The sequence below is a fragment of the Benincasa hispida genome, chromosome 9 (genome assembly GCF_009727055.1).
Source record: "Benincasa hispida cultivar B227 chromosome 9, ASM972705v1, whole genome shotgun sequence".
Taxonomy (NCBI): Eukaryota; Viridiplantae; Streptophyta; class Magnoliopsida; order Cucurbitales; family Cucurbitaceae; genus Benincasa; species Benincasa hispida.
In genome coordinates, this window is record NC_052357.1 from 27,816,620 (window position 1) to 27,844,431 (window position 27,812).

A 27,812-nucleotide genomic window follows, 5' to 3' on the forward strand; every position below is an offset into this window, starting at 1 on the left:
AATCATAGCTTTTGCTTTGTCTGGATGTCGCATTTTCTTCTTTAATAATCTCCCTAAAATTCATAGCATCTAGGTAGATTTCGGCATCAACAATACCCATGACAAATAATTATTGTCGTTAATATCAAGGGCGGAAAATTATAATTTTTTGAAATTTATCATGGCAACACCATCATAAAATATTGTACTTATGTTAGAAATTTAATAAATATTAAATATACAAAAAACATTAAATTTATTAATTATAACAAAGAGGAAAAAACCAACATACCTTTAAGACCTACCTTTAGGGGAAAAAACGACAAGAGCTCGTGCTGATAACGTGTTATAAAATTGAAGAGCACAACCGGAATACGGATATGAAAAATATAATATAATAATATTTTTATATAATATAATAAATAAATAAAAACTAAAATTATAAAATTGAACAATGAAAAATTTTAGTGAAATTTAGGGTGGATTTCACACTAATGAGTATATCATTTTAAGCTCCACCAAAGACCATTATTTATAGGCAAAGTGGCAAGTAGGATGTGAAATTATATGGACAGCAAGCATGAATTACTAAAGGCACATGGACAACATGCATGAATGATGACACATAGCATTTGGAACACTAAGTAATGGGCATCTATTTTTTATTATAATATTCATAATAAGTAGATATTTATATCAAGTACTAGGATAAAATGATTATATATTTGAAATTCTCAAAAATACTTTTTAGTATGCAATCATAAAAGTTTTGAATGGTTTTATCATATCAACCAAAAAAAAACCAAACCACCCAGCAATTGAGCCTAATTACCATAACAAAAAGTGTCAAAAAAAGACCATTCGAATATTATGAGCTACTTTTACCCAGAGCTCAAGTCAACCAGCATATCTATACATTCATGGTTATACAATATTTAAATAAGTCCAATAAACATCATCTGTAATGAAATATTCAAACTGGTCTAACGAGAATCGTAACACAACTATTTAAGAAACATGCAACTAGTTCAAGTTCTTCATCGATTTGTTTGCAACAAATGTTGCATGGATTCAATGACTATGCACCTCCACTATGTTCCACCTAAGTACATAATGACAATACCAAAAGAAGAAAAGAAAAGAAAAGAAAAAAGGCCTACATCTTCGTATACCCAAAAAAGAGAATGTTGAAGCCAAAGAATATCCTATTAATCCTACAGCCGTTGTCCGCCTCAAGAGAAGAAGATTTGACAAACAACCTTCTATGAATCATTTTGCAATATGATAACCCATCAAACTTGTCGTTTGCCTTTCATACCATTGAGACTGCAACTAAACTTTAACATATATTGAAGGGATCAATTTCTTCTATTGTAATTCTAAGATGTCAATTTTCCTTCATATTGTGCATGTTCAAGCATAGGTAGCAATCTAGATAGCACCTTTTGGAACACGACGTAATTTATCGACATGTTGCATCTATCGACGTCCAATTTTGACATCAATGTAATATCTTGAGATTCCAAGTTTTCACTTAACAGTTTATTCCAAAAGTCACTATCTTCATTGATATTTGCTTTCATCATAAGTTCTAATACTTTTTCCAAGGTTGCAACACTCCTACCAGCACCACAACCCATCGCTGTAGCAGCACCCACAGCATTGGCAATTGTTAATGCATCAACGGTTGGCAAATTGTGTATATAACCATAAGCAATTGCTGCTACGAAGCTATCTCCGCACCCAACAGTATCGACAACATTCACCTTATTCACAAGAAAGATAAGCTTCATTTAGCAGTTAGCACTTAGATGAAAAGGAAAATTCAAGATATCTCACCATATATTTGAAGCAATTTTACTTTATTAAGTTTCTAAGCAAAAGTCAAATCAAGCTCAATTAACATTTGATAATTTATGGAGAATAAACATAGCTTACTTGTCGTCATACCATTTTGAGTAATAAAATGTATATCAAGACAACCACAACAAGCAACTCTGAACATTACAGTTATTTAATCCAAATTTCAAACCACTTTAATTGTTGATCAATGGTAGACTATAGTGTACGTCGATCTCATCAAAATAATTCAAAGCCTAAAAGTGGCCTAAGCTCAACATAAAAGTCAAAAGTTTGATGGGCCAACTTAATCCAGCTTGTCAATTTGCTTGGATTGGACATGAATCACATCAGCTTGTTTGAGCCATATTTTGGATTAATCAAAGGCCTGGCCCATCATCCAACCTAAAGACCAACTTAAAATTGAAGTTTACCTATAGTTATTGAAAATAAAGGGAAGAGGAAAGAAGACAAGATTTTACATGGAAAACCCTAGACCAGGGACAAAAAACCACGATAGAGAGATTTTTATTAATTTTTGTCACACCCATAACACCACAGACTCAGATATAAAAAGACTTAGGAAAAACCCTAATGTTGTAGAAACAAAGTAAAAAGACTAAAATACCCTTAGAGAAAATACATCATATTTCAACACTCCCCTTCAAGTTGCGGTGTAAATGTCAATAAGGCCCAACTTGCTAACACATGTATCGAAGCTTTGTCTTGATAATCCTTTAGTGAGAACATCAGCAACCTGTTGGCTTGAAGGAATGTAGGGAATACAAATACTGTCACTGTCCAGTTTTTCTTTATAAAGTGTCTGTCAATCTCCATATGTTTGGTTCTATCATGTTGCACAGGATTGTTGGCAATACTGATGGCTACCTTATTATCACAATACAGTTTCATAGGACCATGACAGTGCAGATGAAGATCTAACAAAACTTTCTTCAACCATATTTCTTCGCAAATTCCTAGACTCTTAGCCATGTATTCCGCTTCAGCGCTACTTCTAGCAACTATACCTTGTTTCTTACTCTGCCCGGTAACCAGATTTCCTCACAGAAAGGTACAATAACCTGAAGTTGATTTTCTATTTGTAACGGATCTTGCCCAATCTGAGTCAGTGTAGGCCAATGATCTTTTGTCATGTTTCCTGAACATCAAGTCTTTTCCCGGAGTAGATTTTAAATACCTCATAATTCGATTAAGAGCTTCCATATGTTTCTCGTAAAGAGCCTGCATAAAATGACTAACCATACTAACAGCATATGATATATCTGGTCTGGTATGAGACAAGTAAATCAATTTTCCCACGAAACGTTGATACCTTTCTTTATTTACAGGAACCCCTTCAACAATATCTCCTAGTTTACTATTGACTTCAACAGGAGTATCAACGAGTTTACATCCGATCATCCCTGTTTCTCTCAACAAGTCTAGAGTATACTTCCGTTGAGAAACAGATATTCCTTCTTTCGATCTCACTACCTCCATCCCAAGAAAATACCTCAAACTGCCAAGGTCTTTGATCTCAAATTCATCTGCCATCCTCCATTATAATTTGACAATCTCTGTTGCATCGTCACTTGACAAAACGATATCATCGACGTACACAATCAAAACAACCACCTTCCCTGATGCTAATTTCTTAGTAAACAAAGTATGATCAAAATGCCCTTGAACAAAACCTTGGGACTTAACAAAGGTAGTGAATCTATCGAACCAAGCTCTTGGAGACTGCTTTAAGCCATATAAGGATTTTTTTAGTTTACAAACTCGACTATCAAATTGCGGTTCAAAACCTGGAGGGGGTTCATATAGACCTCTTTTTCTAACTCACCATTCAGGAAAGCATTCTTTACATCCAGTTGATGTAAGGGTCAATCTTTGTTAACGACAATCGAGAGAAGAACTCGAATCGTGTTTAGTTTCGCAACTGGAGAGAAAGTTTTCGAGTAATCAATCTCATATGTCTGAGTAAACCCTTTAGCAACCAGTTTGACCTTGTATCTATCAAGAGTCCCATCAGACTTATACTTAACAGTGAACACCCACTTGCACCCAACTGTTTTATGACCTTTAGAGAGTGTAACCAGATCTCATGTTTTATTTGTTTCGAGAGCCCTCATCTCTTCCATAAGAGCAGTTCTCCACTCAGGAATTTCCATGGCCGTATGCACGTTTGTCGATATCATCACAGTATCCAAGTTGGTAGTGAAGCCTTAAACCCAGCAAACAAATTACTGGAAGACAGGAAACTGTGCATAGAATACTTGGTATACGACCTAGTCCCTTTCTGTAGAGGGATTGGTATATCAAGAGTGGCATCATAATCTTCAGATTTTTCTGACTTCTCATTAATACAAGAATAGTGACCATACTTGTCCAAGTCTTCATTCTCCTGAGTATCTCTCCTCGTGACTCATTACTACCCGCGATCTCGACGTCGTCAGAACTTATTTCATTAACCACATCATCTCCAACACACTCAGTTTTACTCTCAAAAATAGAGGTACCTTGAATTTGAGCTCGTGCCAGTTCCGATTCTTGGACAGTTCCCGGTGGACCAACAAGGGGCGCTAATTCCTTTCTAAAATTCTTCCTGTACTATGTTATCCAGGGCACTTGTTTAGTAGAAAGGACAGGATCTGTATCTAGGATAAGTTAAGGGATAGGTTCAAGAAGAAAGTCTATAAGAATAGAATATGTGGATGAGTTAGTCTCTTCACTAGTAGTCTCCCCCTAAAGAGGACTAACAGGGAAAAATGGTTTATCCTCGAGGATCGTGACGTCCATAGTGACAAAGTACTTCCTTGAGGATGGGTGAAAACCCTTATAGCCCCGCTAGTGAAGAGGATACCCGACAAAAAACACAATTTTGAGCACGAGGAGCGAACTTAGTTTGGTGAGGACTGTGGTTATGAACAAAAGCTGTACACCCAAACACCCAAAGGGGAACATTTGGAATAAGACGCGTGGATAAGAAAGATTCTTTGAAACACTCAAGGGGTGTTTGGAATTTAAGAACAAGGGAAGGCATCCGATTAATAAGGTGAGCTGCAGTGAGAATAGCATCCCTCCATAGATACAAGGGAAGAGACGCAGAAACCATGAGAGATCGAGCAACTTCAATAAGATGGCGATTTTTCTGTTCAGCTACCCTATTTTGTTGAGGAGTTTGCACACGAATTTTGATGAACGATGTCTTTCGAAGTCAAGAACTCACGAAGGGTGTGATTAACATACTCCCGTCCATTGTCATTCCAAAGAATGGCAATCTTAGCACTAAACTATGTTTCGACTGTAGTGTAAAACTGTTGGAAAACAGATGTGACTTCCGACTTATTAGTAAAAAGAAAAACCCATGTAAGACGGGTGTGATCATCAATAAAAGTGACAAACCAACACTTGCCAAACAAGGTAGTGACGTTTGAAGGACCCCAAACATTACTATGAACCAGATGGAAAGGTTAGAGAGATTTATAAGGTTGAGAAGCAAAGGTAAATCTAGGCTGTTTTGCACGTATATTGTCGAAAAACAACTTGTAGCCCTAGGGGTATTTTAGTAATTATGTGTACCCTAGGGCTTCCCACTAGTCTATTTATTTGGCCTATTCTCTTGTACTTTGTGTATCAGAATTAATAATAAAAATCAGTCTTTATCGTGGTTTTTCCTCCCTGATCTAGGGTTTTCCACGTAAATCTTGTGTTTCTTTCTTCCTTTTATTTTCAACATGGTGTCAGAGTATGGCATCAAGCCTAGCCACCAACCTACCTCAAAATGTTGCCTTTCATTCCAGATCTACTATATCGTTGCCTTCGTCTGGGTCGCCGCCGGTAGTGCTAGTCACCTTCAGTCATTGTTCATATTGTTGCCTTCGTCTGGGTCGCCGCCGGTAGTACTAGTCACCTTCAGTCGCTATTCGCGCCCGTCGCGGACAACAGATCTCGCCGCTACGCGTTCCATTGTTGTTCGACCCTCGTCCGTGCGGTCAGATCTGTGTTATTCGCCAGCATCCCTCGTTCTAGCCCCAGTTGGCCAGTTTCACACGAGTGTCCGTACGTTTGCACGTTCGATTGGGGTGTTCCAAAACTATCGTTCGCTGCAGGTAGCATCCGATCTTTCTTAGCTGGTTGGGGTTCCAAACCAGACATCACTGATTTTCTACCATTCGACCCACGTTCAGCCGCCGTTGGTCTTTATTCTGGAGTTGTTGCCCCCAGCATTGGCGGTCACCGAAACTTCAATTTTGGACTCAAGATTTTGAGGTTTTTAAAGGGCTATCCATCAAGTTTAAGACCAATCTCGACAATTTTCAATATCAAATTAAGTTCAAAGGTTGGAGGTGAATTCAAAGCAGGCCACTTTTTCTGCCCAAACACTTCGACCGGCTCTTCGATCCAGCGATTTGCTCCAATGGCGCCGACGGTCGAGTTAGTACAGCAACCTTGCCAAGGATCGAATGATCTCCAACGGCGTTTTGCCCATCTCCAACAGAAGATTGCCGATTTCGGAACGGTTCTTGGGACAAACACTCAAGATTTCTCCGCCAACGTACCAATATACTCTGAAAACCCGGTAAATTCTTTCCCTATTTTACCCACTAAAAATATCCTGCCTAGGTTTCCCTCAGCAGACAGTACGACCAGCCTGAGGACGCTTGGAATCAGCACCATTGCCCAATCAGGCAATATATAATCTTTTGGGCTTATTAGTGTTAACGATAAAAAATCTTGGATTGCTGACTCGGGGGCGACAGATCATCTTACTGGTACTTCTGATCAATTTCTCTCCTATTATCCAAGTACTGATAACGAACGAATTAGGATTGCAGATGGGTCGTTCGCACCTGTTGCAGGAAAAGGGGATTTATCTCCGTTTGAGGGTTTGGTTTTGCGAGACATTTTGCATGTTCCTAAAATTTCACATAATTTGTTATCCATCAGTAAGATTACAAGAGATCTGAATTGTCAGGCAGTATTTTCACCCGACTCTATTTTATTTCAGGATCTAAGCTCGGGAACGACGATTGGCACTACCCGACACGATGGAGGACTCTACTTCCTAACTGATGATGCTTCCTCTAAGAATGATTATAGGACTAGCCTTGTCTCCTTAAATTTTTCTAACTCTGAGAATGATTTTCTATTATGGCATTACCACTTAGGACATCCAAACTTTCAGTACATGAAATACTTATTTCCGCATTTATTTCGCAATATTAATGTGTCTTCTTTAAAGTGTGAAGTGTGTATTCGTGCCAAACAAAGTTGTGTCTCCTTCCACTCCCAGCCCTATAAATCATCCAAACCCTTCACCTTAGTCCACAATGATGTTTGGGGTCCCTCACCAACCACAACCTCTACAAGGAAACGCTGGTTTGTCACTTTTATAGACGACCATACTCGGCTTACTTGGGTCTTTCTTCTCACTGATAAGTCCGAGGTGTTATCTATATTCCAGCAATTTTATGCCACCGTGGAAACCCAGTTTAATGTCAGGATTGGTATTTTGAGAAGTGACAATGGGCGGGAATTCTTTAACGCTTCCTTCCAGGAGTTTCTTGCATCCAAAGGGATTATCCACCAGAGTTCGTGTGCCTACATTCCCCAGCAAAATGGGGTAGCCGAGGAGAAAAATCGTCATTTGGTGGAAGTTGCTAGGTCCTTAATGCTATCCACATCACTCCCGTCTTACCCATGGGGTGATGCCATCCTTAATGCTGCTCACTTAATTAACCGAATGCCTTCCCGAGTCCTCGATTTTCAAAACCCATTAGACTGTTTGAAAGAGTCCTACCCTACGACTGGTTTAGTCTCCGATGTACCACTTCGAGTTTTTGGCTGTGTTGCCTTTGTTCACTCTCATAGTCCAAACAGCACGAAATTTACCCCCCGTGCTCAAAAATGCCTCTTTGCTGGATATCCACTCCATCAGCGTGGGATAAATGTTACCACCCATCCTCTCGCAAATATTTTGTTTCCATGGATATCACCTTCCTTGAGGATTAGCCCTTCTTCCTTGTTAGCCATCTTCAGGGGGAGACCTCTAGTGAAGAGACTAACGGGTCCACATATACAGTTCCCTTGGAGTTATCTCCTATTCCCGAATATGTCGGTCCTATCCTCCCTACCAATCAAGTCCCATGGATAACATACTATAGGAAGAATCTCAGGAAGGAAGCAGCGTCACCTGTTGCATCTCCGACTCCAGTCCATGAGTCAAACCCGACATCAGATACGTGTATTCTTGAAATTAATGAGATTGATACTTGTACTAAGACTAACGAGTGCAGAGAGGAAAAAGAAGGAAAAGGTGCTGACAGCACCACTATAACAGATGGGAAGACGACAGTGAATGATGATTCAGACACAGCTCTAGAAAATGTGAGTGATACTAGAGATAATGGTGAAAAGGTGGTGATTTCTGAAGAGGAGAAACAGGAAGAGGAGACTAGTGATCACAGTGGAAATTCTGACAATCTGAAGGAGTATAATGCTTCTCTTGATCTTCCAATAGCCCTGAGGAAAGGTATTCGGTCATGTACAAAGTATCCTAGGCATAGTTACATGACATACAGTAACCTGTCATCTGAATTTAGGGCCTTTACCACTAGTTTAGATGCAGGGGTGATACCGAGTAACATACAGGAAGCAATGGGAATTGAAGTTTGGAAGGCTGCTGTTATGGAGGAGATGAGAGCTCTGGAGAAAAATGGAACATGAAACCAAGTGATCCTACCTAAAGGGCACAAGACAGTTGGGTGCAAATGGGTTTTCACTATAAAGTACAAGTCAGATGGGACTGTTGATCGGTACAAGGCCAGGTTAGTTGCCAAAGGGTTTACTCAAACCTTTGGGGTAGATTACTCCAAGACATTCTCTTCCATAGCTAAACTCTACTATCCGAGTATTGCTATCAGTTGCAGCTAACAGAGACTGGCCTCTACATCAACTGGATGTAAAGAATGCCTTTCTCAATGGAGAACTTGAGGAGGAAGTCTACATGAATCCTCCTCCCGAATTTGAAGATCAGTTCAAACAGCGAGTCTGCCGGCTGAGAAAGTCGCTATATGGGTTGAAACAATCTCCGAGAGTCTGGTTTGACAGATTTGCCACCTTTGTCAAAGGACAAGGGTATACCCAAGGGCACTCAGATCACACATTTTTTACAAAGAAGTCAACTTCAGGGAAGGTAGCAGTTCTCATTGTGTACGTTGACGATATTGTGCTCTCCGGTGATGATGATGATGAAATTGTGAAACTCAAAGTAAAGATGGCCAAAGTGTTTGAAATTAAAGACCTTGGGAAGTTAAGATACTTTCTCGGAATGGAAGTAGCCCGGTCTAGGGATGGAATCTTAGTGTCCCAACGGAAATACACGACTGATCTTCTAACGGAAACAGGAATGACTAGGTGCAAACCTGCTGACACCCCAGTTGAATATAATTCAAAACTCAGCAAAACTAGTAATAGTGTTCCGGTCAATAAAGAGAGGTATCAGCGATTAGTTGGGAAATTGATATACTTATCTCATACGAGACCTGATATTTCATATGCAGTGAGTGTTGTCAATCAGTTTATGCAGGCTCCTTATGAAGAACACATGACAGCAGTTGAACGCATCCTACAATATCTGAAAGGTACACCAGGTAAGGGGTTAATGTTCAAGAAGTCTGATAAACGCTGCATTGAAGCCTACACTGATTTTAATTGAGCAGGGTCTGTTGACAGAAAATCAACATCAGGGTATTGCACATTTGTTTGGGTTAATCTTGTGACCTGGAGGAGCAAGAAACAGGGAGTTGTGGTCAGAAGTAGTGCAGAAGCTGGGTATCGGGCCATGAGTTTAGGGATATGTGAAGAAATCTGGTTGATGAAAGTGTTGTCAGGTCTTCATCAAGACAATGAGCTCCCAATGAAACTGTTTTGTGACAATAAGGCAGCAATAAGTATTGCAAATAATCCTGTTCAGCATGACAGAACAAAACACGTTGAGATCGACCGGCACTTCATCAAGGAAAGACTTGACAACGGAAGTATATGCATTCCTTATATTCCCTCAAATCAGCAAATTGTAGACGTGCTCACAAAAGGGTTACTGAGACAAAGTTTTGATTACTGTGTCAGCAAGTTGGGCCTTATTCATATTTACGCCCCAACTTGAGGGGGAATGTCGAAAAACAGCTTCTAACCCTAGGGGTATTTTAGTAATTGTGTGTACCCTAGGGCTTCCCACTAGTCTATTTATTTGGCCTATTCTCTTGTACTTTGTGTATCAGAATTAATAATAAAAATCAGTCTTTATCGTGGTTTTTCCTCCCTGATCTAGAAGTTTTCCACATAAATCTTGTGTTTCTTTCTTCCCTTTTATTTTCAACATATACAAACATCACAAGATAAAGAAGAAACATCTACATTACAAAATAAATGGAGAAAACAAATACTTCATATATTGAAAGCTTGGATGTCCAAGCGAAAATGCCATAACAAATTGTCTTTTTCAAAACAATAAAGACGATAACAAACTAGTCCTAGACAAACTCCTAGAGGAAGCACATCAGAAAGGAAATAAAGGCCCTATCATGTCGGACAGTGCCAATCGTCGTCCCTGAGACTCAAGTCCTGAAAGAAACGAGATCTGGTGAGAAAATAACTTTGTAGTTTAAATCTCTAGTTATTTTACTTATAGACAGCAAATTGAATAAGAAATTTTCAGCACGTGCAACACATTCTGTAAAACCAATCCCTGAAAAGAGACAAATACCCTTTCCCTGCAACAGGAGTAAAGGACCCATCTGCAATCTGAATTTTCTCATTTCCAACACTTGAAGAATATGAGAGGAATCGATCAGATGAGCCAGTTAAGTGATCAATTGCTCCTGAATCTAGTATCCATAATTCGTTTCCCTCAATAAAAGGACTAAAGGATTGAGGGGTACCTAATTGAACAATCATACCGATCCCAACAGTACCTAGGTCACTTGGGTTGGTCACCTGAGACTACAAAGCAACATCAACAGATTCACTCACGAGTGCTCGGCCAGACTTCGGACTTGTCATTCAGAGGTCGACGTTTGCCATTCGAGGGCCGACCATGTAGTTTCCAGCATTGATCCTTCGTGTGCCAGGATTTTTGCAATGTTCACATATCAGAGGGGATTTACCATTTTGCTTGTCATTATCAGATCTAGATGATTTCACCCCAAACGGCTAAGAAGCACGGACACCGACACACGACACAGCAACACGCCAATTTTCAAAAAAGTAGACACGACACGTCGGGGACACATTTTTTTATTAAAAAAAATTAAAATATATGTCGTGAAATAAACATATTGGGAAATATTCCATTTAAAAACACCATTAACAACCATACAAGATACAACCACAACCATAGATAAGATGACTAACGGTCCAATGTGGAGGTGTGGCCGGCGTGGAGGTGTGGCCGCCGTCGGATCGAGTGGGCGTGGAGGTGTGGCATTTTGGGCGTGGGGACTCGGGGAGTTTTGATATTTTGAAGAAAAGAAAAGTGGAAAGGAATAATATATTTTGAGAAATTAAAATAAAAAACACAAAAACCTAAAAGTTTCAAGCTTGGGCTGATGCTTTTGGGTTGCTAACAAGTTTTATAAGCATTCATTGTTTTTTCTTTTTAATTTTGCAGTGTCGTGTCCCAGAAGTGTCCCAACCGTGTCCCACCCGTGTCCTACCCATGTCCCCGTTGTGTCGTAAATTTAAAAATAATAATAAAATATTCGACACGCCAGTTGCCGTGTCGGACACGTGTCGGAGGCCTGTCGGGGAGTGTCAGTGTCATACATTATACTTGGCCATCTTAGGAGTGTCGGTGCTTTATAGCCAAACGCAGCAGAATCCACAGTCGTAACCACAAAGCCGTTCATGGCACTCAACCTATCCTCCTCTAATCGGACCTCAGAGCAAACCTCCATAAGAGATGGTATCGGCCTTTGTCCTAGTATTCGACTACAAACCGTATCAAATTTTGAGTTCAAACCAGCAAGGAAGTCATAAAACGGTCAATTTCCTAAATCTTCGAATATTGAACCCTGTCGCATGAGCAGTTCTAGAAAATTTCTCGACACAAGTCCATCTCCTGCCATAGTAGAGACAATTTATTGAAGTATGAATCACGTCCATGGTCCCTTGCATGCATTCATGGACCTATTTCCGTAATGTATACAGACGTGAAGCGTTCTGCCTCCTAGAATACAGCTTCTTGACCACATCCCAAATAACCCGAGCGGTAGTAGAATAGAGCAGGGGTTTTTCGATCTGAGGTTCCATGTTGTTAATCAACATCAAGCAGATTAAAGAGTCTTCTCCTTTCTAGACACGCTCTTGAGGGTCTCCTGATTGTGGTATTGGTATCTCATCAGTCAAATACCCGAATTTATGTCCCTTCTCGAGGACCATTTTAACAGATTGAGATCAGGAGAAATAATTCTAGCCATTCACTTTCTCTCCAGTGAGGATCCCTGCAAAAGTTCCCACAGATCCAGATAAAATATTTGTAGTAGGTAAATGAGGGAAAGTTGTTACCGGATTTTCCGAATACAATGGTAGACTGGAAGAGAAAACTGAGTTATGCTCCCAAGAACAGGTCCAAGTGCTGCAATCTGTTGTTGAAAACTCGCTAACTGTTGTTGAATTCCAACTGGAGAAAGACCCATCGGTCCTAAGCCCCCATGACCCGTCAACCCAACTTGAGGAGAAACACCGGGAACTAATGTCGGATGATTCTGCCCACTGAAAAAGAAAAAGATGCTTCACCCGAATGGTCGAACGGGAAATGAAGTAACGCCAGGAACTGAAGCAGCGGCTGGAGCAGCACGGTTGGGATGGCGTCGGACAGAATGGGCAGCCCCAGATGGGGCTCGAAGGACCCAGCGCCAAAGTTGGAAAGAGGCACAACCGGCTGCTGGCTCGAAGTGTTGGAGGAATGGCGACTGAGCGGCGCCGATCACCTGTGCGGCTGGAGGAATGACGCCGATCGACTGAGCAGCTGGAAGAAACGCATTGATCCCCTGCGCGGCTGGAGGGATCCCTACTGACGTGGCTTGGCTAGTTCCAATCAGCTGTTGTGACTGCGCCGGGTTGAGGATGGATCGGAGATACCGGTCAACAGCAGCCTGAATCGCAACGGTATTGGTTGCTTCTGCTATATTTCCATCGCTGGATAGGGTGGATGATTGAATTTCTTCCATAGCAGCTAGGGTTTCATGACCTTGCTTTGATACCATATTGAAAACAAAGGGAAGAAGAAAGAAGACAAGATTTTACATGGAAACCCTAGACCAGGGAGAAAAAACCACGATAGAGAGATTTTTATTAATTTTTGTCACACACCCATAACACCACGGACTCAGATATAAAAAGACTCGGGAAGAACCCTAATGTTGTAGAAACAAAGTAAAAAGACTAAAATGCCCTTAGGGCAAATACATCATATTTCAACAATAGTCAAGACCATATATGGTATCGAAGAAGAACATCAAAGAAGGTGATCACTCTAAATGGAATAATCATTCATGTGCCCAAGCAAAAGTGGGCCCATGTGACCTAGGTACGAGGTGAAGCATAATGTTAAGAATACATTTATGGTAAAAGTTAGTAATACGTTTGGATTAGTAAGGATATATTAGTCTTAGAGAACAATTGTGGATACTTAGTCTTGCGTGTGCTTAGCTAGGGAGGATCCGAGTACCAGGATATCATTTCGAGTAGATGTTATATAAAGACACACACACATATATATTCCTCTTTTGATTTCGGTACGAAAAATATTATTAGGATACTAAAAGTTTGTCAGCATGAGCTGGCTATGAATAAAGTGAGTGAGAAAAATGAAGATTTTTTTTTTTAAATGGAAACACCACTTTTTATTGATGAAATGAAAAAAGACTAATACTTGAAAATACAATGAAACATAATGAAACATAATAAGAAATGAAGATAGAGTAAAAGTTTGGTTGTTTAGGCTTGAGTATAGTTAAGACTTAAAAGGGAAAATACTCCAAACTCCTTGAATTACTTGAATATTTCAATGTATTTTCTTTTATTCAATATTACTTCTATTTTCATTCTTCAAGTTCTATCAGATAGCAGCTTTCTAAAATCAACGAACCAATGGTGTGATCTGAAGGGGTAATGGAGTTACAAATTTTTTGTTACATTTGCTAATTCCCGTTGAGATTTCTTAGATTCCTTTTTTTCATTCCTCGTTTTCTAGCAAGGTGAGAACTATTGTCAGTTCTGGAATAAGGATAGGCAAAAATTTTAATTTCATCATCCCCGAGAATGGGAAATTAGACTATCTTGGCTCCTCCTAGTTTTAGGTTTTCATCAATAGCTTGGTTGGGAAAGAAGCTTTTCAACAGGTTATACTTGGAAAATACTTCAAAGTTTGAACTCTGTTGCTGGTTTGTTTTGATTGTCCTGGAGTTACTTGACTGGGTACAGTAATTATTAGTTCTTGGTAAGTTTCTAAACTTGTCAAGCACTGGGAAATAGTTGTGCCAATCAAACAGCATCCACTTGCCTCCTGCCTTAAAAACCAAGATGTATTTCTGGAGGAGGGCAATTCTATGTGGATGGAGGGTGAATGTGTCAAGGAAATGATCAAGAACTCAAGAAGTCAACTTTAGAGGTTGGTTGGTAAACAGCATCATTAGTTGTTTAGTAGTTTCAAGTTTGTTAGCTAGACTACAGAAGAGTCTGATAAATATGAAGGTCCAGGAGATTTGGAAGTTGAGATTTGTGGGAGAGAGGGAGCATCTTGAAAGAAAATCATCCTTTGAATTTTTCTATTCTACAGTCCAATACATCAGTTCCCACTAAAAACAACTGGAAATTTAGACTTGATTAACATCCGACAAAAACACATAAAGATGAACGATCAACATGTATGAATAGTAAGCATATGGACCAGTTGAAAGCATCCAGACTTGTCCTCAACAAAAACAGTATATGAAGATGAACTGCACGGTGCACACACCGCAACACTCTAATGAATGTGTCCACAACCAAAAGTCACAAACAATTCAAGGACATCAAGAAAATAAGCTGGAAAATAATGTTGAAAGACTGGATGTAAGCATATGGAACATTAATCTAATACCTTGAATGCAGGCGCACAAGAGATGGCCGTCTTAGTTATCAAAATTGAACCTCTTGAACCCATTTTGACGATAACCCACTTTGTACGCACACCTTTCTTTAGCAACTCATTCCCTGCTAATATTGGATCTTTTATACCTGTCAAAGACTCAGCCTGTAAAATAAATTAATAATAGATTCAATAATAGATAAAACAGTCGTAGGTTAGCATAAAAGATAATTTGTACCAAAATTAAGTTATATTTTATGACATGTTCTGCTAAACAGTTTCTTAAAAGAAATTTCTATACATGAAATTTAAATGTACAAAAAAATGTTTTCTTTGATGGAAAACTGAGCTTCATCAAAGAAAACGAGAGAATACACCAATACATAAAAAAAGATAGCCAGCAAAAACTAACTCTACAAAAGAGGCTCCAACCCAAAATAATAAGATCTAATGAACAATTACAAAAATCTTTAAAGACGAAGGCCCAAAGAGAAGTATTAAACTTCACAAGAGACCGAACCTTCCGTCCTTTCTTTTTAGGGCATACAAAAAAACAGGAGCCTCAACTAGCTACAAAAAGAGCTCCAATTTCAACAAAATCATACCAAGATCATCTTCTCATCCTTTCTTAATCCCTCTAAAAATCCTAAATTGTTTTTCTCAAATCTGTAATCTCACGCGATATAGTGAAAAAGCCAACACACATGGTTCTACCCTTATCTTGAAAAGATGGAGAAGGTTCTCCTTCTCCTCCACCATAAAACAACACTCTCTGTTTGAGCCTAACAAACACCAAACAACTCAAAAGGAAAAACCACCCAAAATATGCAGAAAACTGAAAACTCCAAAGGATGGATGTGATCAAGGACTTTAGACACGTCCTTACAATAATATGACACCATGTCCCCATCAAAAAGAATAAATGCCTCAAAATGAAGTCGTGTTAGATTTCCAAGAGTTTCAAAAATACTTTTCAACTCCCAGCCCAAAGGCCACCCAGAAAGATGAAGACTATACTTAGTCATAATAACCCAATGCCACTAAGATTTAGACTTAAAAGAAAAGTGTCATAGCTACTTGACCAACAGGCCTCATTGAGCAATCTCAAGTTACCAATGCCCAAACCCTCAAAGATGCAAAAACCAAGACACCACCTCCCACTTGACTAAATGGGACCCCATCTGTCAACCCCTTCCCAAAAAATGCCCCTCATAATCCTTTTTTCCAAATTCTTGGTAATGAAAATAGGAAATCTAAAGAAGGAATATGTCGGAAACTCGCTAATCAATATCCTAGTAAATTCATTAAGCTTTGTTAGTTTTATCGCATGTAGATTAACATATATCAACATTCTAAAAGAATGACTCTCCTCGTTATGGTTTGTTCAGTTCTTTGAGCAATTTCATTTGTTGCGAGTGTAATATTTATCATTGCAACTTTTCAAAATATAAAAAAAATTAAACTTTAGAAAAAAAAAACAAAAACTACAAAGAAAGCACTTTGATTATAGGAGGGTGTTACTTTTTTCAACACTTATGATTTGATTCACCAACTTAACCACAAGGATGAAAAATGAACTCGCTAAAATTATAAATATATATTTATGACATAAATTGCTTACCATACACTAAATGAAGACATCTTTTAACAATATATCAACATGCTTACAATACAACTGAATGAATGTTGTCTCACAAAATACTTAAATAGATTAAAAGTTTACCTCGTCAGAAGTTAGAAGCAGAGCATCACTCATCCTCAAGAAATGGCTTAAAGCACTTCTTTCATCATGAGTACCAACAGACAAGCTCTTTCCACGTGGTCCAGGATCAAAAAAGATCGATGTTCCAACCTCCAACGCATAATTCACAATTGAAATAATGAGGTTAGGGGAGAGCTCATCAAAGCCATAACCGTTACAAAATAGGACCTTTGACCGTCTAATGGTCATTTTAACTTCTCCAGATAGTTCATTAATCCAACTGAACGCAGGCTCCTTAGAGAAATCAGCTCGACTGAAAGAAAAGAAAAGCCTCAACAAAAACCTATAACAAGCACTACAAATGTTTTTTTTTTTCTTTTTCTTTTTTCTTTTTTTTTTTTTTTTTTTTTTTTGCAAGGGGAGGGGATGGGGTGGTCGTGCAAATGTTATGGTGGAATTAATCAGAATATGCATAAGTAACTTAAACAACCAAAATTATCCTAAAAGAATACCACAAAAATGAAGTAATGTAGAATAGTAAAATGGAGAATCATGTCAACAAGGATGTACATGTTTTTAACACACAGAAAACCTATGTTAGATTCACATAATGTGCGATTCTTTTTTTATTTTCTTCTTTTGACTTGTACCTGCAAAAACCATGTCTTTGTAAGGGATCCACCAGAACCCAACATAGAAGAGTCTCATAAGCTGTCTTCGACCTAACACCACAACTAGCATCACTCATGCCAACTGTAGAAATTCCTTCCTCATGAAGTACATCAAGAAGAAAGTGGCCATAGATTTCATTTCCTACATGACCAACTGTAGCACAACGAAGTCCCAATCTAGCAGCCGCTATTGCCATATTGCAGTTGCCGCCAGCTTCCCAATAACGCTGGCATACAGAACCATAAACTCTGAGTTGATTAATATAAGTAAGGAAGACTATAATAATATATCTTTTTTAGAACACAATGCTAAATGGAGAAAGACATGTTTGCTTGGCCAAGAAAAACTTGAAATCTGAGATTGTGAAAACATAATAGTAGCTAATTTAAGCCTCATCTAGCAAAGACGACTCACAACCCCTAAGAAACATTTATTACTCTCTGCCAATTAAACTGGCTATAGATTAAGTATGACCATGTTAATGATAATCCATGATATCACAACCAGCAACTTCTGATCACATCAAAATTCTCTTCCCAAAAAAATATGACCATGTTAAACTGTGTCAACTTTACAAGTATTTTTATTTGACCCAAAGAAATTGTCCAATTGTCCCTACACTTCACCTTCCTATCTCATAGAGCAAGCTTGCCTCGTTAAATCAGAATTTGTGAATTTCATTGACACACCCATACATCATTGCAAGTATTCTTTGCTATTCCCACTTTTTCTGTTTTTATAGATCATGCTGTCCTGTAGGATAGAAATGCTATACTCAATAGTTTATGAGAGTCTTTGAAAACCCACCTTCCTACCGAGCCAATCCCTGGTAGAATTAGGATTATGTACCACATTGCGCCCAACTGTATTATGGAGACAAGACCAACATCAAGCTATTCAAGCTACCTTGCGCCCAATTGTGTTATGGAGACAAGACCCTATGCCCACAGCTATTAATCTCCATCCAAAGGTTTAATTTGAGTCTTTTAGGGTTGGTAAGCTAGGTTTAGGGTTAAGGGGATGTTTTAAGAGTATTTTTAACCCTAAACACGGGATTCTAAATTAACCACTGGATTAATACAGGTTTGAGATTCAAACGGAGTTAGGAGACCAAGGAACTTAGAAACCGGACCAGAGAGCTGTGAATGGTTTTACTTTCTATGTCTTTATGAATTCATATGTTTATATGGTTATATATATATGTATACATGCATGGTTTGGAAATCCGTGGTATGGTCGGAAAGTATGTTTTCTTCTTTTGATTTTCTGATACTTTGACTGTTTTTCTAAAATGGTGTGGATGCATGTATACTATGGATTTGATTGGAAACTAGAAGTGTACCCAGGATTTGTTAGCATACCTCGTAGACGTCTGGCTGGGATTGTCAGTATAATCTGGCTGGGATTGTCGGCGTACCCGAGTATGACTAGCAAGAATTGTCGACATGTGCACATTTGGCAGGTTGTATTGGATACTGGAATTGTTTCCTTGAATTTGTGGTTGGTTGAAATATTGCATTTCTGGAGAAACATATGATCATGCCAACATCATCTCAGTTACTAGACTGGGGTCATTCATACTTTGGTGTGGTCTTGTGATTGACTATCTGTGCAAATGTTTTCCAAAATGAATTTCAAAAGCAAAACTTATTTTCATACAAAACATACCACTCACTGAACTTCCCCAGCTCATGTTTTTCAAATTGTTTCCCCCCAACCCCCCCCCCCCCCCCCCCCGCCCCCCGCCCCCCCCCCAATCCCAGGTAGCAGGAGAATGACGTGTTGGAGTGCCACTAGAAGATAGAGTATGTCGACAGAATGATTTCTAGAATCATTTCGTCCTAGGAGTTAGGTTTTTTTAAAAAAAAGGAAATGGATCATTATATTATAAATTAGAGAAATGAGCTAAGGCCCATAGTACAAGAGGGTTATACAATGAGCAAAGCAAACGGAAATACTAAGACTACTTTAGGATCAGGAGGCGCACCCGGACGTCTCAACAAGGTTGACACCCCCTTAGCACCCTCATCACATTCAATGTAACAAAAGAAGAGAGAAGAACACTAAAGAGAGTACAAAGAAAGGTACAAAACCAAGAAAACAAGCCAAAACAGTGGCCTAAGGGGGATAATTAAAGAGTTTAAAAAGTGGAGGGGGAGCCGCAGAATAAGAGAAGCAAGGCGTCCAAAAAGATTTATTGCTGTCCAATGGGGGAAGTGGAGATGATAGCCCCCCAGTTGAGGTTGAAGTCCATTAAACTATAAGCATTGAACGGTTTGGAGAGGATGCTCCAAGAGGAAGCTTGACGGCGGGCGGAATCGAGGCGATCTTGACACCCAAGAGCTTTGTTGTGAAAAATCCTTTGATTTCTTTCGAACCAAAGGTTAGAAATTGAAATATAATACATGGTCTGTACCCACGATCTTGTGTGTACATTAATATTCCGAATGAAATAAGTTCTTTTAAAAACATTTCCGACTTAAAATGTTATTGGTAAGAATAGGGTATAGAACAACAGGTATTACAAAAGAGTAATGTCTGCTGTCTCCACACCTTCTTTCAGGTGAAAGGGTTAAGCTCGGGAAGGAAAATTCTCTTATTAAGGATGCCAAAAGTGCCAAAAACTAGAACCAGCAGCCATTTATAAAGGCTGTCAAAACAACCTGGGGGAAAAAACAGGGGCTCCTGGTAAACCCAAACTAACTAACAATCAGCTTATTAAATAAAGCTGTAAAATACAACTAAGAAGGGTAAAACCTAAGAACAAAGAATTATCCAAGTTAAACAAGAAACAACACAAAGAATTACAAGAAACAATCCACGAAAGAACAAGAAACCCAAGAACAAGCTAAGGACAATAGCCCTACATCATCGATATACATGAAACTTCAATAACAGTTGTTTTTAACATTTACCTCACTTACTGCAAACTACATCTCAATAGAGCTTGCCTAGGATGGTTTGGAATGAACAGAATGCAAGAATTTTCAGCAACAACGAGAGATCCATTGAAGTTATAATCAATTACAAAAGTGTTTACCTTTTCACAATTATAGTTTAAATTCTCACGTCCGTGAAATACCTTATACAATTAAGAAAAAGGCAATAACTCCACAAAAAATTGCCCATCAAATTCAGTTGTTCGATATTCGAATCTCCACACCACCCTCATGTAAACTCAAAATAACATTCAAAAAATGAGTCAAACTAAGTGTAAGTGTTAACAAGACTACAAAACTACAAACCAAACATCAGAGAGAGCAATAGCAACTTCCCTAAAATCCTCAGCCACATAAACAATAGCTTATTGAAATGATAACATAACATTGATGGGGCAGCATTTACAAACCTTATCAGGAGGCGAGGAGGACAATCGCTCCATATAAGCCTGGCGTTCATCATCATTTTCTGGAGGTAAACTAGGAACATTAAGCACAATATCCACGCAAAGATTTCCAAGAGTAGCAACATCAATATCCTTCGAACTCGAACTCCTGAATTTAGGAACCGCTACGCTCTCATTCGAGAAATTGAAAGAGCTTGGGTAATGCTTAGGCTCCGATACTTGAAGCTTCTTGCAACAGAGAAAAACCCGACTGGGTTTTGAAGGAATTGAAGAGTGAAACCCCAAATTGGGATGAAAGGGTGGAGGAAATGGAAATCCAGTGAAGCAATGGAGTGAAGATTGGAAAGCAATGGCGGTTAGCGGCATTCGGACGAAGGTTGAAGACGAACAGAGAGGGATTAGCGAAATGGGTATGTGGGTTTTAAGCAAAAAGATGGGAAACAAGAAGAAATGGTGGGAATTTCAAGCTCTGCATATGGAAAAACCAGGTAAATGATTCGAGAAATTGTGTTCTTCGGGATTTATTCGTTATTCCTATGGCCACTCAAACTTATTTTTCAACTGGGTCAGCCAAGTGAAAGGAATCTTACAGAAGCTGCTTGTTGATTGATTGTTTCTCTCTCAAAAGTTTAACTTATTGGCAATGGCGAGACACGAGACACGAGCCAAGAGCCAAGAGCCAATATCCCTTTTTCCCCAATCCAATCCAACAAATCAATTTGATTTCTTTTTCTCTTTTTTTTCATGTTTATGGGTGTTAGAGCTCCCAAAAGCTCACCTCAACTAATTTTATAGGACAATTTATTCGATTTTCTAGCATTCAAGTAAAAATTTTAATTTTAAAATAATATTAAATTTCTGTTTATGTACCTATATTCTTATATTTTCGTGAATTTGGTGAATCGATATTTCCATTAAGAGTTCATGAAAACAAAATGTCACTAATAATAAATAGCACGAAAAAGTTGAACACCTGCAAAATATGTTTATTTATTAATTTGAATATTCTTTTTAATTTTTTGTTTTAATAGTTATTTTAGGAACATCTATTGCCATGAATATTTTGGGTGTATTTGGAATATATTTTCAAATGTTTAATTTAAAAAATAAGTCATTTTGGAAGAAAATGAAGTATTTGTCAACCACTCAAATTAACTTTTAAAGTATAATTTAATTAGTTTTTACCAAAAATATTTAAATAAAAATAAGTTTTTGAAAAATATTTTTTTCTCAAATCAATCCAAATAGAACCCTTCATTTATATTATCATCAATATTTTCACAAAATTGAAACTTCAATATTTCTATTGATATTGATATTTTAAATCTTACTTTATTTGTTCAGTTTTTTATTTTTTTTTCTTTTCCTTTTTCACCTTTAGAAATGAATTTTATTTGAATTTCATCATTGTTTTATTATAATAATACAAAGATGGAAGGATTAAACCTTCTACCTTTAAAAGGTAATCAGTAGTCAATCTACGACTCATTATCATATATATTGTTGGCAAATAGGTAAGATGTTTGAATCTCCACAATTCATTTTTTCTCAATTAAGAATACCTCAACTGGATAAATTGACTTCTTTCACACAATTCTTTTGGTCATACCTTTTCTTCTCAGACAGCGTATATCGACTTCCTCCTTTGCCATCTATCACTTTCCCTATCAGACTTTTCAAGCCACTTCATCTATGCCCTTAGAATAATATTCTACAACGAGCAATTCATTTATTTTCAAACTGACCCATTTACTATTGGAACCCGCTCTGAATAATCCACCTTTTGCAGGATTATTCCCCAATGTCATCATACGATAATGAAATGACGCTCCGGCTCGACTCGAGACCAAGACTCTTTACAACTCACACCAGGTTGGTCTAGTAATTAGGGGTTATCACGTAGGACTTCATCTTTTATGAATGCATACACCTATTGCGCTGGGGTCGAACCTTTTTCTTGTGTTTGACTTACCAAGAACAATATAAAAAAAATTGTTATTTTATTACCTAAAATGTTTTCAATACGAAATAGACATGTTTTTAGAAAATAAAATAAAAATAAGAAATAGACAAAGTTTATAACTATGTAGTTATACAAACTAAAATCAAATTAAAATAGTTCTAAAAATAAAATCAAAATAAATAAATTAGAGAAATAATTTAAAAAAACAGCAATATCTCTAATATATTAGTAAAATATGGCTAAAAATTTAAGAACCACACTTTTGTTTCTCCCCAAAATTTAAAGTGTAACACTATATTTTTAGACCTTGAAATTTGAATATAGATTTTATTTGATCTTCAAATTTTTAAAAGTAACAAGTTTAGCTTTCAATGTTCCATCTAGTGAAGTTCTATCTATTATTAGGGATTCTCAAATTTTAATTTAATTTATAATGAGTTCATAGGGATAAAAGATAGAGAGTAAAAAAAAGAATAGTTTCGTCAAGCTTAGTCAATACAATAACTAATCAATTAAATAAACATGGTGTTAAAAAGAAGATAAGGGTATTTTCACATCAAAAACTATACTAATAAAGAAAATATTGCCTTGATGTTGAAGGGAGAAAAAAAAAAAAAAAGATTATCCCTTTATCCCTTGCAAAAAGAAAAGAAAAGAGAGAGAGGTATTTTCTTCCTAGTGGGTTAGCTACTTAGTGTAATAGTAAAGGTAATTCACTAATTGAATGACAAATATACATAAAATGCTATCTTATCTTTGAAGGATTAGTGGTTGCATATAGACTTGATTAGCATCTAATTATCATACCAAAATTACATTTGGTTGGGATGAATTCTATGCCTTCTTTATTTATTATTATTATTATTTTGGTTTAAATACTATTTTTTGTCTCGCTATTTTTATATTTAGTTCATTTTGGTCCCTATATTTTCAAAATATTCATTTCAGTTTCTATACTTTCAATTTTTGTTCATTTTGGTCTCTGTAGTTTTAAAATGTTCAATTTAGTCCTAATATTTTCGACGTTGGTTCATTTTGGTTCTTGAATTTTACAAAAGTAACCATTTTAATGAAATAAAAATGAAAATTAAAGACCAAAATGATTACTTTTTAAAAGTACAAATATCAAAATGTTTCAAAATTGAAAGTATAAGAACCAAAATGAATATTTTAAAAATATAGGGATCAAAATAAATCAAATTTGAAAATGCAATGACCAAAATGAATATTTTCAAAGTATAGAGACCAAAATAAACTAAAACTTAAAATATAAGGATTAAAATAATATTTATTTTTTTTTTACGCTGCATGTGTGTTTACGGAGTTTGAAAACAGATTGTCTTTTTATAATATGGAGTGAAAGTATTCGACCCTCTTATAATTTAAATGTTTATAATACATATTTTATTTCGATTCAATTAAATTATTGACCATATAAAGCAAAACAAATTTGAAATTGTTTTAGATAGTAATATATTATTGACAATGAAATTTACCACTAAAAAAAAACTACCGTATAAGTAAAAGTGAACCTATAAAAGGACCAATATGAAAATTTCACAGCAAATAAAAAAAATATATATTGCAATTTTTAATGCAAAAATAGCAAAAAAAAAAAAAAAAACATATTTTTTGCAAATCTAGCAAATGGCTTTTTGAATCATGATTTTTGTTTTTTTATTATTCCAATTTTATTCTCATTGGTGTATCAACAGGAATATATCAGTTATATAATTAATATACTAAATTATATCATTGATACATAAAATTTATTAGTCAACATGTGTTTGTGCATTTGTTATTCGTGGACTTAAATTTGAATTTTTATTCCTTTGTTTCAAATTATTATTTTACAAATTAATTGTCATTAATTTATAATGATTTAATTCATAGTCATCACCATAACTTAATAATAATTACCTAGATAATAATAAAAAAAAAAAAAAAAAAAAAAAGGACAGCCTAAAAAAACAAATGATACCTTTGCAACTTAGTAAATCGACAAAGCTCAAACATGATTAATATGCATTTTTAATGTTAAGATAATAAAAACCACCTCCAAATGTTCCAAAAACCAAATAACTCAGTTTCAATATAGTTAATTATTTACGAAAATCCCTGTTTATTAATCTCTCATTGCTTATCTTCCTAATTATTTACGAAAATCCCTGTTTATTAATCTCTCATTGCTAAAGTAAGCTTTATTAACTTATTTACTTCATTCAAAAATAAACATATTAGCTTAATATAAAAACATAAAAATGTTTATTTACTAACTCAAATATATGTTTTTTAATTTTTTGTTTATATAAGTTTTAAAAAAATATTAACTGACAACTACATTTTGTCCAGATTTCAATAGCTCAAAATTTTGACAGGAGAATTTAGATTTTTTCCTAAATTTCTTGAAATTCCGATATTTCCATTGAAATTTAGAGTTGTTTTATAACAATTAGCTATGCTAGCTTAATGGCTCTTCACCTACCATTAAGAAAAAAAAATCATTTTAAGAAACCACATATTTACTTCATTCAAACTTTTTTCATTGAATTTTTACATCATTTCACCTCAAAATTGAATTGATATGAGTTTTTTACCATCCAAAGCTTTCATTTCAAGAAATCAAAATTAAGAAAAATAATATATATTTAATTTTAACTCAATTCAAACATTTTCTATTGATTTTTCACATTATTTCACCTTAAATTTGAATTGATGTGAATTCTATAATATTTTTCTCATTTTCTACCCCTCTCTATCTACTTTTCTAGAGTTTTCTTTTTCTTCTTTCTTTTCCATTATATTGTGTTGCGTTTAAAGTTAAGCTTTTTATATCCCTTTTATATTTAATGATATGACTTTATATCCTTATTATGTTATATTATTTAAGTTCAATGCTACGATTTTTTTTTCATTTTATAATAAATGATTTACAATTATTTTATATACAGGTATTTCATGTCTTTTAATTTTGTAATTAATTATCAATATTTGATATTATTTTTAATTATTTTTTCATTCTTTTTAAAATTTTTGCTCTTGCATTGACATCTACACAAATATACAATATACATCTAAATGTTGCATTACTTTATAACAATGACGATTAAAAATTGTCGGTTATAGTTTATTTAGCCACAATTAAAGTTTCATTAACTAATTATAACAATTTTCATCAATTTCCATAAAGTTTCTCAAAATTTCCATCGAAATTGATATTTTCATAAAATTGGAACATCGATATTTCCATCGACATCAATATTTTGAACCTTGCATGGCAAATGCACAAGGACCAAAACATGCACACAAAAAAGATTTTTTTTTATCCGTAGATTTTGGGTGTAATTTTTATTTGGTATCTAAGTTTGAAAAGGTTGCACTTTTAATCTTTTCTGTTTTGTTTATAGTCCATAAATTTCAAAATGTTACAATTTTACCTTTAAAATTCAAATTCGATTACAATTTGGTCCTAAATTTTATGAGTTAGTAACCCCACTGTTTTTTACTAAATAATCATGATAGCTCTCAAAAAGAGCTATTATTCCTAACTTAATTCAGGCTCGTTGTTAGATTTTATGTGTTTATTTTCTCCATTTTGTAGGTATCGAGCGCTCATGAGGTAGAATTGACAAATTGAAGTTGATCGAGGTTAATTTGGAGCAATTTGGAGAGCATCCGAGCTTCAAAGGAATAAAAAAGACTAAAATGCCCCTGTCGGAGCATTGCAATGCTCAAGATTTGCTTAGGCCCACCGCTCACCTGATGTTGAAAGGCAGTAGCTTGATGTGCAGGGAGCATTGCAATGCTACTCCTAGCGCCACAATGCTCCGAGTATGGTAGCAACGCCAACTTTGCAACATCCCCCTGACACTCATGGCTTATTTTTCGACCATTGCAATGCTGCTTATAGCGTTACAATGTGCGTTATTTTCTATAAGTACCCTCATTCGCCATTAGGTCAAAATTGCTAAAATTGGATATTGAATTTCAATGAAGGCTAAAGAGAGCCTAATTTTCTTCCTTCCCCTTTATATTTTTAGTATCATTAGGCTAGTTTTGAGCTTAATTTTGGATTGTAAGTACGGATTGGATTGTATCTCATGGGTTTGTCTATGAATCGATGAGGTAATTTTATATCTAGTTCTTGGATTGAGAATTCAATGTAATCTCTTGAGTTTTCTGCCCAATTCGATGTTTTAATTCAGAATTATATTTTCTTTGAATCTTAATTGATTTAGATTGCTTTCGTGTGTTGGATTGACGCCCCTATCATGATTGCAATTCTTTCGCTAGTTAAATTCGAGCTTGTGCATTTCCTTGTGTTCGTCCATGCTTTGAGTTTACCCCGGTAGCAACGATTAGATGAGGATGTTTAGGTTTATAGGCTAACCTTGAATCTTTCAATTGCACGTTTAATCTAGATTTAAAGAATAATTTGGTTAACTGAACATGGTTATCCTGACAGTTAATCGACATAGTTGAATCCTAATTCTTAATGCATGTGTTTCTAGTTCTTTATGGCCATTAAGAACCCAATTGAATCTAGGAGCATGTAGATTAGTTAGGGCACAATCTTTCCAATCTTAATTATTAATTAGGACGCTTGATTGATTTCGATTTAGTTAGTTGTCGGCCTTTGTAGAAGCTAATTAAATCATGTCAATTAGGTAATTATGCATGCATAATTTGGTGACATAGTCAATTGCCAGAGAACGATGATTGAATTTACATTGAATGTTTACTTGATCTGAGAACCGATTACTGCTTACATCTTTCCCTTACAATTTATTTTTCTTGCATGTTTTCAAAATCAACCAAAAACCAAAACCACATTTTTACTGCTTTTCTCAATCAAATTTAGCTTAAGAGAAATTAATTCTTGCCTCCTTGTGGTTCGACCCTGCACTTACAACTATTGCTACGTGTTTGCAATGATAGGAGTAGTGCAATTTTTACAAATTTTCTTTTGATCAAGTTTGAGGCTCATTAACGACATGAATTTCAGGCCTATTAAAAATGATGTCGTTGTTGAGAAGTCCGTCAATTAATATCTTTTAGTTAGAATTGACTGTTAAACCTTAAAACCCTAAAAAATATTTTTCTTTTCTTGTGTCAACTTGTTTTCCCATGGCAGACGACATGAACATCTATTATGCGTTTCAAGCGAGGTGTG

At 36.2% G+C, this 27,812-nt stretch overlaps 1 protein-coding gene across 1 annotated transcript; it reads right to left on the reverse strand.

The window, feature by feature from the left end:
- Window positions 1-847: 847 nt before the first annotated feature.
- On the reverse strand, window positions 848-21,435 carry LOC120085924 (fructokinase-1). Its single transcript, XM_039042241.1, has 5 exons — window positions 20,680-21,435; window positions 17,309-17,556; window positions 16,680-16,971; window positions 14,969-15,121; window positions 848-1,745 (listed from the first exon to the last, which is right to left on the reverse strand). The coding sequence occupies exons 1-5, from the start codon at window positions 21,040-21,042 to the stop codon at window positions 1,359-1,361; spliced, it is 1,443 nt and encodes a 480-aa protein (XP_038898169.1). The 5' UTR covers window positions 21,043-21,435; the 3' UTR covers window positions 848-1,358.
- Between the last annotated feature and the right edge of the window lie 6,377 nt (window positions 21,436-27,812).